The following is a 16531-nucleotide window of genomic DNA, read 5'->3' as shown; positions in this document are numbered from 1 at the left end:
TTAAAAGAATTATTTTAAATTTTGCCTAGGCAAGAAGCTTCCCTCAAGTTGTTTGAGAGGTTTTTTGTTTGTTTCTGTTTTCTGGGGAGGTGGGGAGACTTCACAGCTGTAAGTGTTTTGCAGGCCAGTACACACAATGGCTTTGTGAAAGTGGCCAGAGCGCAGTGCTTCTCCTGTCCTGGAGGCATGAGGGACCAGAGCATTCATGTGTATACCCTTCACACTGTTTTGAAAGCCTTTTTCTTCTATCTGGAGATAAATATTAGTTTTAGTATTTTTCAAAATGTATCTGGTTAAGTAGCTACTGTATTATGGCAGGCCTGTTGTCCTTTTATATTTTAAAAATATGCATAAACTTGAGGTATTCAAGCTTGGCCCATCTTTAGCAGCTGTATCCAGGAACTTCTTGGGCTTCCACTAAAGGAGCTTCCCAGGAGCTGCTGGCCTGCCTTAGGTGGTGTGGAGACAGCAGTCAGGGTTGGTGTGATCTCTGCTCATTAGAAGGGTCCTGAAGGCACAGGCTGGAGGAGGTGTTGGAATTGTGCTTCCCGTTGGCTTCAGTTTTCAAAACTGGTACCAGGTACGGTTTGCCTTTTGACCTATAGGCTTTTTTTTTTTTGGTAGAAAAATTCAGGATACTTGTTATATGTGGAGGCGTGAGTATAGGAATGAGCTTTTTGCAAACATTTTTTCCCCCAAGTAAAATGAAGTTTTGATCTCTTTATATTTTAAAGAGGCACATGTTTGAAAGCAATTTAGGGCACTTTAAACCATTCTTAAGCTTTCAAAGGGTCCAGACCAAAGAGGGCTCCCCAGCCCAAAATTGCTGTTTTCACTTCTTGTTGGCAGAAGCAATGTGCCATTGTACCTGCCTGCCTCTCCAGTAAGAAAAAAAGAAAAGAAAAAAGTACCTGGGGTTTCTTACAGCAGTAAAGCATCTGGGGAAGTGCTGTGGGGAAGTTCCGTGGTGAATTTTACTGTAGTCCTTTCGGGCCTCCGTTGGGTTGGGCTGCCGAAACAGGAAGCAATGACATTGAGGAAATCTGTCTGAAAACTCATGATGTGAATTAACTCGATGTTCATGTGTCTCTTGTGTCCTGCTGAAAATGCTCTTAATTATGAGCTGAGGAAGAGAACTCGGTTGTGTTTGTTCTTAACTTCTGGCCTCGTTAGTTTATGAAAGTACAGTGGTTGTCTGGTGGTTATAGTTTTCTGCAGAAAGACAGCAAAATTCAAGTTTTCAAATGAAAGAAATCATAAAATTATTCTGATTTTCACGCAAGCATGTAATTGTAATCTCCATCATTAATAAATCTGTACTTATCCTGGGCATTAAGATAGTTTTTGAAAGAAAAGACACACTTCTGCAGATTTTTATTTTAAGTGAATGTTGGTTTGTTGATAGATTTTGACTTCAGTTGTAGTGATAAAGCAGAGAGAGTGTACTCTTATATTTTTAGAAATATGATACTATATACTTATTCGTTGCCACATGCATGTTCTTGTTATGAGGTTTTTTCCCTTTCTTTTCCTTTTTTTTTCAATTTTATTAAAAAAAAATTTTTTTTAACAAACCCTGAATTCATATACCCATCTTGCTTAGAGAGCTTATTCTCAGCTTCTCTGAAGTACTGAATAGTGATGAAGGGCTCTGGTCTGCCCTGGAGGCACAGCTTTCCCTTTTTCCCTCTATATGGGGCCATGTTTTGGCCCCACAGTCCTCTACCCAATGAGCTTAGTTGCGGAGTAGGTGCCCATCCTATCTGCTAAGCTCCCAGCTTTGAAACTCTCACCCTCAGAAGATGCCCCATGTGCTGTGGTCATCTACAGATTTTTCCAGGTCACTGACCCTCGCTCTCAGAGTCTTTTAGCATCGGGCTCACTGTCACTCTTAGAGAATCTGGTATCCCTATGGAGGATCCTTTCAACACCTCAGCCTCTCAGCTCCTGGACCACCTCTCTTCCCTTGAGCTTGTCTTTCCCTCTCTCAGCTGCCTCCACCCATGGCCTGATTTTCAGCATCAAGTCCTCTGGCTGCCACACCTAATTTTCAGCTCACCACCCCTGCTCCCCACCTCCAACAGCCCTTTAATTCCTCTGAGTCTTAGATTGGCCTTACCACTTTGCACTCACCATCCTGCCCTCCCTGGGCCCAGTGACCTTGCTCTTCTCTTTACTCACCTTAGGGTCTCTGGTTCAAACCCCATCCGTGCCTCACACACACCCGTAATCCCTTTCCTGTCTCCTCCATTGTCCTCCTCTGGCAAACCCAAGTCCTGGTTCAGTTTAATTCTCTGTCTACCCCACGCCTGCTTTGAGTGACTCAATATGGCTAGAGAAAAACCCGACAAAAATAGCTGGTCTCACTTTAAATTCATGACTGCTTATCTCAAGCGAGCCCTCTCTGCAGACTGGGACATCTAGTTTCTTTTCCTAATTTATATACCTTCACACTCACTGAGATGACTATTCATACAGTCCCTCCTCTCCTTGAATCTGCAATGCCTCCTGCCCTGTCCTCACTCTTACCTGATTAATTCCTATTACACTGAGAATGAAGAAGAAGAAATAGATCCAAAGAGATTTAAATTGGTAAATCAGTGAAACATTCAGTAGGAATTTTTCTTAAATTAAACAAGGGAGGTATAAGGAAGCAAATAAATTAAAAGAACCCTATAGTTTCACCATCTAGAAAACCCTTTTTGCCATTAAAAAAGAAAAAGAAAAAAATACATGTACATAGTTAGAAAATTCCAGCAGTGCAGAAAGCAGAAAATGAGTAGTGAAAGCACACCTCCGCAAAGGGAGCCTCTGCGAGTACTTCCTGTGATTTCTTCCTGGAAAGTTTTTGTTCACGTCCACGTGCATTATCTATATACTCTTTAAAAAGTTATATAGAAAGATCATAGTATAAACACTGTTCTGTCTCTTCTTTCTTTCCTTAAGTAAGCTATAGACATTTAAGTAGATTTATTGAAGTCAAAAGACATCTTTCTTTGAGTTTTTTCAACACCGAATCTATATTTATTCAGCAAAAGTTCTGTGCCCATTTTGTGAAATTTTTTCAGCCAAATTATAATGAAAAGCTTACAGTGCCTCTGTTTATTATTTATTACATTACTTCTTTGTTAGTCTTTTTTGTTTTAGTTACAGACTGAAAAAAGAATTCAAGCATATATAAAATATACTCTTATTAAAGAAAATATAGAAAATTATAGTGATATTTGAAAAAAAAATCACCCATAACTATCACTCTCAATGTTTAACAACCATTGTTAACATATTATTGTTTACTTATGGTATTTTCAATTCATGTATATATATTTTTTGAATTGTAAAAAAAATTTTTTTAGAACTTTATTTTTTTTTCCATTTTATTTATTTATTTTGGGGTACACCAAGTTCAATCATCTGTTTTTATACATATATTCCCTCCTTCCCTCGACTCTCCCCCACCCTCCTCGTCCCAGTCCTCTAAGGCATCATCCATCCTCGAGTTGATCTCCCTTTGTTATACAGCAACTTCCCACTGGCTATCTATTAGAACTTTATTTTTTATTATTATTTTCTTTTTGGCTGCATTGGGTCCTTGTTGCTGCACGTGGGCTTTCTCTAGTTGTGGCAAGCGGGGGCTACTCTTGGTTGCAGTGCCGGGGTTATTGCAGTGGTTTCTCCTGTTGCGGAACATGGGCTCTAGGCACACGGGCTTAGTAGTTGTGGTGCATGGGCTTAGTTGCTCCACAGCATGTGGGGTCTTCCCGGACCAGGGCTCGAACCCATATGCCCTGCATTGGCAGGTGGATTCTTAACCACTGTGCCACCAAGGAAGTCCCAAAATTGGGAATATTTTAGTTCTTCACTCGAATGGTAGGTTTAAGAGTCTTTATTCTTTATAACATAAAATCTCACTAGCTAGCTAGCTTCTTTTGTATATGTTATATGTAGTCTTTTATATTTACCAAAAACTTTAAGAAAATCATTAGGTTATAGTAGATACATTTTCTACTCCAGGCTAATTGCTGACTTTATTTTTTTTATTTCAAGGCTGTCTTATATTTGATTTACTCTTTGTTATAACTGAAATATGGTATATGTACTATTTTGTGAGCTAGGGGCAGGAACTCAGTTGCAGGGTCTCCACATATAACCAGCACAGGTGCTCTGCCTGTTACAGCTGTGGCAATGATGATTTCATTCGCGTTAGGGTCACAGAACGCCGCTTCTGTTTGGAGCACTCAGTTGGGGTCTGGGGAGGGGGGCTCAGCCAGGTTGCTCACAGCTGAGCTGCCCAGGCCCGCTTCTGAAGCAGTGTCGGGGTCATCCCACAGGAAGGCACAGGCCTGGTGTGTGGGGCACAGTTTAAGGGGGTTGGGGTAGGAAATACGTAGGAGGGGCTCAGAACAGTGGTGAAGTTTGAAGACAGGCCTTTAGCTCCTGCATCTTGATGCAACACTGATGCTCAGGGTAGCTAAGCTTGGCCTCCCTTTGAGATGACTGTTTCTTCTGATTCAGTGCCATCCTCACTAACGGCCCAAGGTAGAGAGTGAGGAAGGGTGGCATATCGGAAATGGCTTATTTTCCAACTGGATTATCCTCACTTCAGCAGGTTGACCTTTCTGTGCTTATATTGCTATTGGTTTTATTCTCACGGTTAACCTCAGTGATTTGTATATTTAAAAATGCTTATAGTTTATAGTGTATATACTATTCATATGATCATATTTAAAAACTATGATTATAGTGTTCATAATATGTATATAGTATTTAATGCCTTCCATGAGTTACTTCATTAAGAATGATAGATGCAGTTTTGGTCAAAATGTTACTATTTTTTTTTTTAAGAACTGTCATAAATGCTATTTATTTACAGTTATCATTCATGTATAGTGTAGAATTACCCAAGTTAAAAAAAAAAACTTCTAATGCCTTTTATGCATTAACTCAGTCAAGAGACTTTCTAAAAATCTTATCTTTCCCCTTCTGGATGAAGAAATTAATGCCTACTTATCACACGAAATTTAGAAACTGTAGAAAAATATAATGAGAACATAAAAATCACTTGATTCATACCACCTGGAGTTAATGGTGGTGAACGCCTATAGGATCATATATTCCATTTTTTTCTGCACATAGTTCTTGTATCAGAGTTATTTAAAAAATCTCCACTAATTAACATTTTTATTTTTTACAGAGTCACATTAAATCCATAGACTCAGGAGAAACTAACATAGATGGAGCCGTAGGTGAGTCGACCATGGGACACTTTACATCTCTGCTTGAGGTATTTTGATATTATGATTTTGGACATGTGAATAAACGTCTATAATAATTCACTGTATTTCTAGGACTGATGGCATCAGAAGAATTTATCAAGATCACGCTGTCGGCTTTTGAAGCAGTGATACAGTATCCTATTTTATTGAAAGATTATTGCTCTACGGTCAGTTCTGGCAGCTTTTGAAAAAGATACTTTTTTGTTTGCTTGGTGATTCTGCATATAAAGAGACTAGTTTACATATGTTCTTGTATGTTCACATATGTTCCTCACAGGATGAACATAAGAAATCCCTTCCTTCCTCATTGACTTTTTTTTGTGCTTGCTCAGTACTCTCTTTCCCTTCTGGTCCACACCTTATCCCTAGTTGCTCCTTCTTACCCCTTGCCTGATTATTTGTTGTAACCAATAGCATAAACTGTCAGAACAGGGTTCCTCAACCTTGGCCTGGTCATTTGGAGATGGACAGTTCCTTGTGGGGGCTGTCCTGGGTGTTGCAGGATGTTTAGCAGCATCCCTGGCCTCTACGTAGTAGATGTGGGTAGCACCCACTCCATCTCCCTTCTCAGCTGCAACAACCCAAAATGTCTCAACGCATTGCCAGATGTTTTCTGGGCAGTGAAACTGCCCACATTTGAGAACCTCTGCCTTAGGGTGAGCCTTAGGTGAGCTGAGTGATGACTGTAGAGGAGGGTTTTATATATTTTGAAGCCATATTTTTAGGTGCATGCAAATTTAAAATTATGATGTCATTTTATGAAATTGACCTTTTTTCATTGTGAAGTGACCTGTATTTTCTAGTAATGCTTTTTGTCTTAAGGTCTGTTTTGTCCTATCTTAATATAATCATACCTGCTTTCTTCTAGGTATATCTTCTCTTATTCTTTTCCTTTCAACATCTCTCTGTCCTTATGTTTAGATTTGTGTCAAGCAAATATCATGTAGTGTTTATAAAAATCTAATTTGTCTTTTCCCTGAAACATGTATTCCATTTACATTTACTTTAATTGTTAGTATATTTGGATTCATTCCAACACCTTCTTTCAAACTTTGTCATACATCTTTTCTCTTTTCCCACTTCTACTTCCTTGTCTCTTTTTCTATTGGCTAACTTTTTTTTTGCATTAATTTTTTTTTCTCTATGTATGGTTGGTATCAAAAGCTGAACTTAAAAAGAAAACCTTTAAGTAAAACATAGGCTATAGCCTTCTCAATTCCATTTAGTCCTCTCATGATATATATGTTACTTTTGCCCGATATTTTAAAGTCTGTCTTGTTTTGTTTCTCTCTTTTTTTAAAGAACCTTTATTGAAATACAGTTAACAGACAATAAGCTGCATATATTTAGAGTGTACAATTTGGTTTTTAAGAACTTCTCTCTCTTTTTAACTCCCTTTTGTTATGAAATGATAAAAGAATACTCTTTCTTGCTACTATAATATAATGCTCATTTGCCTTTGCCCACATATTTACTGTTGATACTTTTTTTGCTTTTCTCTCTCCCTTCCTCTCTCCCTCCCTTCTTTTCTTCCTTCCAGCTTCACTTATTTCTGACTGATATATATCCTTCAAAGTTTTCCTTAGCTCTGGGTGAGCTGGTGGCAAAGTCTTTATCTGATGAAGTCATTGTTTCTTGAGGGAGATGTTTTCTGAGTGTCGAATTCTAGGTTGGCAGTTGTTTTTGTTGTTGTTTAGTACTGTGAAGATATTATGTCATTATCTTATGTTCTGAATTGTTGCTGTTGAGAGGTTCGCTTATAGTTGGTTTTTCCTATGAAGGTAATCTCTCTTTGTTCCTTGTTTCCTTTTAAGCCTTTCTTGGGGTCGGGGTGGGCTTTGGTTTTCTATAGACTTACTGTTTCGTAACTAAATATGAATTTCTTTTTATTTATTCTGCTTCGGCTTCTCTGTGCCTCTTGACTCTGTGGATTGTCCTTTTTATTCAACTTAGCAAAATTCTCAACCCTCATCTCTGCTTGTCTTCTCTCTCCCTTGCTCTATCTCCTTTAGCAACTCAGATCCTGAGTATATTAAACTTTCTCCCTGTATTTTCTATACTTCTTACTGTCTTTCTGTATATTTCATCTTTTTCTCTGTGTCATATTCTGGATAATTTTGTTTGCTCTGTTTCTGTCTTCTGTGTTCCCTCTGGTTCGAAACACAGCCACAGTGTTTTAAATTTTGGTTGTTTTTCATGTGTAGAAGTTATGTTATCACTAGAAATTCTGCTTATCTGTTTTTTTCAATCTATTGTATTGCTTTCTATGATTTTCTGTTCCTTATAGTTATTTCCCAGTTTGTGCTTTGTTTATTCACATTTGTTAGATGTAGTTATTTTACACCATGTCTGATAATTTCAGTATCAGAAGACTGTGATGTGATGTCTGTTATGTCTTGCTCATACCCACCTCTCTTGTCTTCTTGGAGTCCTTATTACTGCATGTTGGTTCTGGGCCTTGAAATCTGGTTGGGGGCATTCCCTGAAGCCCAGTGTGGGTATTCCCTCCTGCAAGAGGCTTCATGTTTGTTGGGGGCCCCACCAATCAGACCATGGTCATTTGTACCCAGTGTGAAAATCCCTGAGCCTGTAGATCTGAGAGCCTAACTTCCCAGGGCAGCCTTCTCAGCAGTTCCCAGGAGTGTGAATGTATGTGGAGGGGTTGGTGACTAGATCTGATTTTCCTTTCTCTGAGGGTGTCATTCCCTGCCCCTCCTCAGTGCCCAGCTCAGCGTAGACGCCTCACAGAACTCCCCATGCTGGGCAGATCTGAACGCAGACCCCTGTCTCTCTGGTCCCCTGGCCTCCACTGGAGCCTTGTCTTTGTGTTACTGGTAAATGCCTCCAGGGCACCATCACTTCCATGCTCAGATGTTCTGCTCAACTCTCTAATTAAGGCTTTCATTTAGAAATTGGTAGGACAGCGCCCCACTGCCTTTTCAGGTCTTAACTACTTTAAGATTTTCTTTGTTTACATTTTATCTGGCATGCTTTCATTGTGAATTTTCAGTGAGAGGGACAATCCAAAAAACCATACCCACTATGGCCAGAAACCCTGTTCGTTATGGTCACTCTCTTAGCAATGATTTCTCAGTCTTCCATTGAGATATTACTTGCTTGAGTGTTGCTTATTGATTCTTTTCCTTAATGAGCAGTAACCCCATGGATAATTTGTTATGATCCAGTATTTACAAGTGTCTATACTTACATTTAATTAGACATTTAATTAGTTTACTTTCTAATCATGAAATGTGATCATAATGATCATGAAAAGGACAGCCTGTGTTATGATGGGAATGATATCACTGTAACTCTTGGACTTGCTAAAAAATATTTTTTAATGCTGTAACCCATGGGAAATCCTCTAATTACCTCTTCTTGAGCATGACTGGAATACATGAAATTGAAGATCCAGCACCCCAAGGAGCATAACATTGTTTGAAATGTGGGCACAAACTATATTCAAGGCTAGTGATCAATACTGTATTATATAGAAGGGGTTACATGCATTTAATTCTTGCTGAGCACAAATGCTTAACTCACATTTTTCCCAGAGTTTAGATCATTTAGTGCCTCAGAGTTGGAAATTATCAGTGTGGCTTACAGAGCAGTTAGAAATACCATCATGGTTTGATTTGTACAGAGAATTTCTTCCCATTCATGGTGGTTAAAAAATATATTAGTAGCAAAGGGGAAAATAAAGATGATTCTTTATTAGAAATTTCTGACAGTAATACACATAAGTTGTCTAAAATATAATTTATAATTTAAAAATAAGCTAAGCCATAATGCATTTTTTAATGAAAAGCCTGTACTTTTGTAGGTTTTTAAACTGAAGGCTGGAGGCTAATAAATATTGAGTAGTTTAACTTGAATTAAACCAAATTTTTGAGTTAATACCAAGAGTTGGTGAGGTTGTAGAGCAAGTGGAAGTCTCAGAAACTTCTAGTGGGAGTATAAGTTGGTAAAACTACTTTGGAAAACTGGTGGTAGCTACTGAAGGTAAACATATATATTATGACTCAGCATTTTCACCTGTAAATATACATTCTCTAGAGATGCAAGCATATGTTCACCACATTATGTATAGAGGGTGCTCCTAGCCCCAAATGGGAAACTATCCAAATGCCAGTCAACAAACCATAGATAAATTATGGTTTGGTCATATGATAGAATACTATGCAGCAAAGAAAATGAATGATCTACGGTTACACTTAAGAATGTGGATAAATCTTACAAAGTTAATCTGTGACAAAGATAACAAATACAAAATAACATGATCCAAATGTGTTAAGTTGTGAAAACAGACAAGGCTAATCAGTTACAGTCAGGGTAGCGGTTACCCTTGGGTCAGGTAGTGATTGGAAGGGTTTAAAAGGGGGCTTTGTAATGTCCTAGAAATGCCTTTTTTTGGTGGAGGGGGTGCTAGTAATATAAGTGTGTTCATATTGTGAAAGTTAATTGAGTTTATACTTAGGATTAGTACATCTTTATGTATGTATGTTATATTAAAAAGTTTACATAAATATGAAAAAAGTTTTATAAGAAAAAGGTATTTAGAGCTTGATAAATGTAAGCTTTTTTTTCTTTCTAAAATTTATGTATTTATTTAATTATTTATTGGCTGCTTTGGGTCTTCATTGCTGCATGCGGGCTTTCTCTAGTTGTGGCTAGTGGGGGCCACTCTTTGTTGCGGTACCTGGGCTTCTCGCTGCGGTGCCTTCTCTTTTTGTGGAGCACGGGCTCTAGGCACATGGGCTTCAGTAGTTGGGGTGCATGGGCTTAGTTGCTCTGTGGCATGTGGGATCTTCCCACACCAGGGATTGAACCTGTGTCCCCTGCATTGGCAGGTGGATTCTTAACCACTGTGCCACCAGGGAAGCTCGTAAGCCTATTTTTTTTTAAATGAAGTTAACTGATGTGAATTAGCATGTGTCTGTCTGTCTGTCTGTCTGTCTGTCTATCTATCTATCTATCTATCTATCTATCTTTGATATGGACTTGTATTCTGTATTAGTTTCCTACTATAACAAATTACTACAAATTTAGTGGCTTTAAAAAAACACAGATTTATTATTTTTGAATTCTGTGGGTCAGAAGTACAGAATGGGTCTTTGGGGCTATAGCAAAAATGTCAGCATATCTGTGTTCCTTTTAGAGTCTCTAAGGAGAACATCTGTTTTTTTCACCTTTTCCAGCTTCTCGGAGCTGCCTGCATTCCTTGGCTTATGGCTCTTGCTCCATCTTTGAAGCTGGCAGTGTAGTACCTCAGACCTCTCTCTCACCTCTGCTTCTGTTGTCACATCTTCTTCTCTGACTCTGACCCTCTTGTCAAGGACCCTTGATTTTGCATTGGGCCCACCTGTATAATCCAGGAATAAATCTCTCAAGTTCCTCAGCGTAATCACATCTACAGAATCCCTTTTGTTGTGTAAGGTAACAGATGAACAGGTTCCAGGGGTAAGGGTGTGGACATGAGTCTTTCTGTCTACCATCATTCTCTCTACCACAGATTCCTATTTTTTATTGATGGCTTCATTACTATAATTATTTTGGTGCTCAAATTATATCAGATTTGGCCTTTCAAGTTGGCTCCTCTGTCCTTGTGACATACCCTCTCATTTTTTGAGTGAGTTTTTACTTAGTGTCACAAGATATTCTTGCCTCAGCTTGTAACTGACTTGCCCTGGCTCTGGAATCAGTCGTTTCTCTGAGGAGCCCTGCTTCCCTTTTGTGGGAAATAGCATCAGAGACCATAATCAGGGCACTAAGTATCTCCCCTCTCCTGGGATGCCTTAGCTTCTAGAGCCTTCCAAGAAACAGAGCTAGGAAATATATTCATGTAAGTACACGTACGAACACACACGGGATACACTTTTATGCATACTTACATATACATGTTTACGTCTTGAAATCATGAGTTCACACCAGTGTCTTCAAATCCAGTCCATCCCCATGGAGTTCTTTCTTGCCTCTCCCCGTTCCAAATTTTTGTGTCTTTTCTTCCTTTGTAAAAATTCTGGCTTCCAGCAACATCAGCACATTTTCTCATTTGCTTAGTGGTATACTATGTCTGAAATTGTTGTAGAATTGCTTTACCCAAACCAGTACAAAAACAAACCTAACAAAATCAGGATTTGTTTGCAGAACTCTCCCACCGCCGCCACCCACTCCCATCTCCCAGATGTCACCCAGGCAAGACTGGGGTGTATAGTCAGTCATGCGTTCACGAGGCGCTTGGATGAGTCCCCCATGTTCACTTTTAGTGTGGTCATAATCTTCATTTGAGATGTAGTTGATTTGTTTTCAGTTTGCTTTCAGTTTTCGGTTTTCTTTTTTCCCTTCCTATGCTTCTTGATTTTATTTTTTGAATATGTAGATGATTAACATGCTTCCAAAAGTAAAAACTATAGAAACAGATATATTCAGAGCAGTGTCACTCCCTTCCCCTGGGCATATATCCTGGCTACTCTGTTACCATTCCATCATACCCTCCCTACCCTTATAGGTAACTGACCTCATTGTTTTCTGGTTTGTCCTTTCAATGTTTCTTTTTGTGGAGGTAACATTTTCTTATTTCCCCTTCTTTCTTATACAAGAGGTAACACACTGTATTTTCTCTTTTGCACTTTGCTTTTTCATTTAGCAATGGATACTGGAAATTACTCCATCTCAGTTCATAGAGATTTTACTGTTTCTTCATTAGAGCGATGTAGCACTCCATTGTGTGTGTGTGTGTGTGTGTGTGTGTGTATCTCATACATTGTTCAACTCATCTCCTATGTGTAGACATTTGGGTAGTTTCTAATATTTTTCAATTAAAAACAAATGACATTGTGCATGTGCAGTTTCCTGTTGTTGGAGGTGTATCTTTAGGGCAATTCCGAGATTGTGGGATCAAAGGGTAAATGCATGTGTAGTTTTGCTAGATCCTGCCAGAGTCCCTTCCATATGGGATTACTATTTTGCTTTCCCACCACCAGTGATGAGAGTGCCTGTTTCCCTACAGTCTTGCCAACAGTGTATTGTCTAACTTTCAAAATTTTGCCAACCTGATGTGTCCTCGGGAATTCCTTAACATTTTTTTAGGCACTTAATATTATAAAGAAGATTTAAACAGTGTTGTGTCTGGTTTTCATAGTCGTTCTCCTCAAAAAGGGTGTTCTGAATGACCCGCTTTGAGATGAGCAGTGGTAGAAGTCAGGTCCTAGGCATGTTTTTCCTGTACACCTGACAGTACCTTGTGTGGAGGGAAGGAGATGGGCAGTTGGCGTGAACATGTTAATTATTGTGCTGTCAGATGTACCAGATTTTTTTAAGATCTCTTGAAATGAAGGAACTGATGATTAATTTTCAAATATAGAATAAGAATTTTAGTTGAGTGCTTAGACTAGTAAGCTTCTGATTTCGAATAATTTACTTTCATCAGTAAAAATTTTTGAAAAATTAAGAAAAAAACCCTTCTACAAATATAACAGAATATAAGGCATACTTTCATCATAAATGATTAAGGTTTAGAAATATACTTTCCATAGGTTTTAAGATTGTTGCTTTATTCTTTGTGAAATAAGATTTGAATATAGGTACCTGGTCACTTACAGTTTAAAGCTGCTGAACTTCAGTATCTCACCTTTAACATTTCTTAAAATGGAAAATTAGGGTTTTTTTTTAAGCTCTTTATTGGAATATAATTGCTTTACACTCTTCTACCAGCTTTTGAGGTACACCAAAGTGAATCAGCTGTATTTATACATATATTCCCACATCCCCTTCCTCCCACAACTCCCTCCTGCTCTCCCTGTCCTGGCCCTCTAAGGCATCACCCATCATGGAGTTGATCTCCCTTTGTTACACAGCAACTTCCCACTAGCTATCTATTTTACAGTTGGTAGTCTATGCTACTCTTTCACTTCATCCCAGCTTCCCCTTTGCCCCCTGCCCCCCAACCCTGTGTCCTCCAGTCCATTCTCTGCATCCTTATTCTTGCCCTGTCACGGGGTTCATAAGTACCATTGTTTTTTGTTTTTAGATTCCGTATATATGAGTTAGCATGCAGTATTTGTTTTTCTCTTTCTGGCTTACTTCACTCTGTATGACAGACTCTAGGTCTATCCACCTCATTACATATAGCTGCATCTCATCCCTTTTTATAGCTGAGTAATATTCCATTGTATATATATGCCACATCTTCTTTATCCATTCATTTGTTGATGGGCATTTAGATTACTTCCATGTCCTGACTATTGTAAATAGTGCTGCAATGAACATTATGGTACATGTTTCTTTTGGGATTATGGTTTTCTCTGGGTATATGCCCAGGAGTGGGATTACTGGATCATATGGTAGTTCTATTTGTAGTTTTTTAAGGAACCTCCAAATTGTTTTCCATAGTGGCTGTACCAACTTCCATTCCCACCAACAGTGCAGGAGTGTTCCCTTTTCTCCACACCCTCTCCAACATTTGTTGTTTCCAGATTTTGTGATGATGGCCATTCTGACCAGTGTGAGGTGATACTCATTGTGGCTTTGACTTACATTTCTCTGATGATTAGTGATGTTGAGCATCTTTTCATGTGATTGTTGGCCATCTGTATGTCTTCTTTGGAGAAATGTCTATTTAGGTCTTCTGCCCATTTGTGGCTTGGGTTATTTGCTTTTTTGGTATGAAGCTGCATGAGCTTCTTGTATATTTTGGAGATTAATCCTTTGTCCATTGCTTCATTGGCAAGTATTTTCTTCCATTCTGAGGGTTGTCTTCTTGTCTTGTTTATGGTTTCTTTCACTGTGCAAAAGCTTTTAAGTTTCATGAGGTCCCATTTGTTTATTCTTGATTTTATTTCCATGATTCTAGGAGGTGGGTCAAAAAGGATCTTGCTTTGATGTATGTCATAGAGTGTTCTGCCTATGTTTTCCTCTAGGAGTTTTATAGTGTCTGGCCTTACATGTAGGTCTTTAATCCATTTGGAGTTTATTTTTGTGTCTGGTGTTAGGAAGTGCTCTAATTTCATTCTTTTACATGTTGCTGTCCAGTTTTCCCAGCACCAATTGTTGAAGAAGCTGTCTTTTTTCCATTGTATGTTCTTGCCTCCTTTGTCAGAGATAAGGTGCCCATATGTGCATGGGTTTGCCTCTGGGTTCTCTATTCTGTTCCGTTGATCTTTGTTTGTGTTTTTGTGCCAGTACCATACTGTCTTGATCACTGTGGCCTTGTAGTATAATTTGAAGTCAGGAAGCCTAATTCCACCAACTCCATCTTTCCTTCTCAAGATTCCTTTGGCTATTTGGGGGTCTTTCACATTTCCATACAAATTGTAAGATTTCTTGTTCTAGTTCTGTGAAAAATGCCATTGGTAATTTGATCAGGATTGCATTGAATCTGTAAATTGCTTTGGTTAGTATAGTCATTTTCACAATGTTGTTTCTTCCAATCCAAGAACATGGTATGTCCCTCCATCTGTTTGTATCGTCTTTGATTTCTTTCATCAGTGTCTTATAGTTTTCTGCATACAGGTCTTTTGCTTCCTTAGGCAGGTTTATTCCTAGGTATTTTATTCTTTTTGTTGCAATGGTAAATGGGAGAGTTTCCTTAATTTCTCTTTCTGCTCTTTCGTTGTTAGTATATAGGAATGCAAGAGATTTCTGTGCATTAATTTTGTATCCTGCTTCTTTACTAAATTCATCAATTAGTGCTAGCAGTTTTCTGGTGGAGTCTTTAGGGTTTTCTATGTATAATATCATGTCATTTACAAAGAGTGACAGTTTTACTTCTTCTTTTCCAATTTGGATTCCTTTTATTTCATTTTCTTTTGATTGCTGTGGCTAATACTTCCAAAACTATGTTGAATAATAATGGTGAGAGTGGGCACCCTTGTCTTGTTCCTGTTCTTAGAGGGAATGCTTTCAGTTTTTCACCATTTAGAATGGCGTTGGCTTTTGGTTTCTCATATATGGCTTTTATTATGTTGAGGTAATTTCCTTCTATGCCCATTTTCTGGAGAGTTTTTATCATAAATGGATGTTGAACTTTGTCAAAAGCTTTTTCTGCATCTATTGAGATGATCCTGTGGTTTTTATCCTTCAATTTGTTGATGATGTATCACATTGATTGATTTGCATATATTGAAGAATCCTTGCATCCCAGGGATAAACCGCACTTGATCATGGTGTGTGATCTTTTTAATGTGTTGTTGGATTCTGTTAGCTAGTATTTTGTTGAGGATTTTTGCATCTATATTCCATCAGTGATATTGGTGTGTAATTTTCTTTTTTTGTGACATCTTTGCTTGCTTTTGGTATCAGGGTGATGGTGGCCTCGTAGAATAAGTTTGGGAGTGTTCCTCCTTTTGCTATCTTTTGGAAGAGTTTGAGAAGGATAGGTGATAGCTCTTCTCTAAATGTTTAATAGAATTTGCCTGTGAAGTCATCTGGCCCTGGACTTTTGTTTGCTGGAAGATTTTTAATCACAGTCTCAATTTCCGTACTTGTGATTGGTCTTTCATATGTTCTATTTCTTCCTGATTCAGTCTTGGAAGATTGTATTTTTCTAAGAATGTATCCATTTCTTCCAGGTTATCCAATTTATTGGCATATAGTAGCTTGTAGTAGTCTCTCATGATCTTTTGTATTTCTGTGGTGTCAGTTGTTACTTCTCCTTTTTCGTTTGTAATTCTGTTGATTTGCGTCTTCTCCCTTTTTTTCCTGATGAGTCTGGCTAATGGTTTATCAATTTTGTCTGTCTTCTCAAAGAACTAGCTTTTAGTTTCATTGATCTTTGCTATTGTTTCCTTCATTTCTTTTTCATTTATTTGTGACCTGATTTTTATGATTTCTTTTCTTCTGCTCATTTCGGGGTTTTTTTGTTCTTTCTCTAATTGTTTTGGGTGTAAGTTTAGGTTGTTTATTTGATATTTTTCTTGTTTCGTGAGGTAGGACTGTATTGCTATAAACTTCCCTCTTAGAACTGCTTTTGCTGCATCCCATAGGTTTTGGGTTGTTGTGTTTTCATTGTCATTTGTTTCTAGATATTTTTTGATTTCCTCTTTGATTCCCTTAGTGATTTCTTGGTTGTTTAATAGCATATTGTTTAGCCTCCATGTGTCTGTACTTTTTTGCAGTTTTTTTCCTGTAAGTGATATCTAGTCTCATGGCGTTGTGGTCAGAGAAGATGCTTGATATGATTTCGATTTTCTTAAATTTACTGATGCTTGATTTGTGACCCAAGATGTGATCTATCCTGGAGAATATTCCTTGTGCACTTG

At 38.2% G+C, this 16531-nt stretch overlaps 1 protein-coding gene across 11 annotated transcripts in view; it reads left to right on the top strand.

Moving 5' to 3' along the window:
• The window catches only part of ULK4 (unc-51 like kinase 4), a 559288-nt gene that overhangs the window by 168639 nt on the left and 374118 nt on the right, over window positions 1-16531 (top strand). For 10 of the 11 annotated variants that reach the window (XR_009048679.1, XR_009048678.1, XR_009048680.1 and 7 more), the window contains 2 exons: window positions 5192-5243; window positions 5346-5440. Coding sequence is in view for 8 of the 11 variants with exons in the window: in XM_057704482.1 (XP_057560465.1) it covers window positions 5192-5243; window positions 5346-5440 (147 nt within the window). In the remaining 3 variants the exon portion in view is untranslated. Of the gene's footprint in view, window positions 1-5191; window positions 5282-5345; window positions 5441-16531 lie in introns of all 11 variants that reach the window. The other variant, XM_057704480.1, reaches the window with a different exon arrangement.

Source organism: Hippopotamus amphibius, chromosome 13, assembly GCF_030028045.1.
Source record: "Hippopotamus amphibius kiboko isolate mHipAmp2 chromosome 13, mHipAmp2.hap2, whole genome shotgun sequence".
In the NCBI taxonomy this organism is placed as follows: Eukaryota; Metazoa; Chordata; class Mammalia; order Artiodactyla; family Hippopotamidae; genus Hippopotamus; species Hippopotamus amphibius.
The sequence above is the reverse complement of the archived record's forward strand: the minus strand, read 5'-3'. Positions and strand labels throughout refer to the sequence as shown.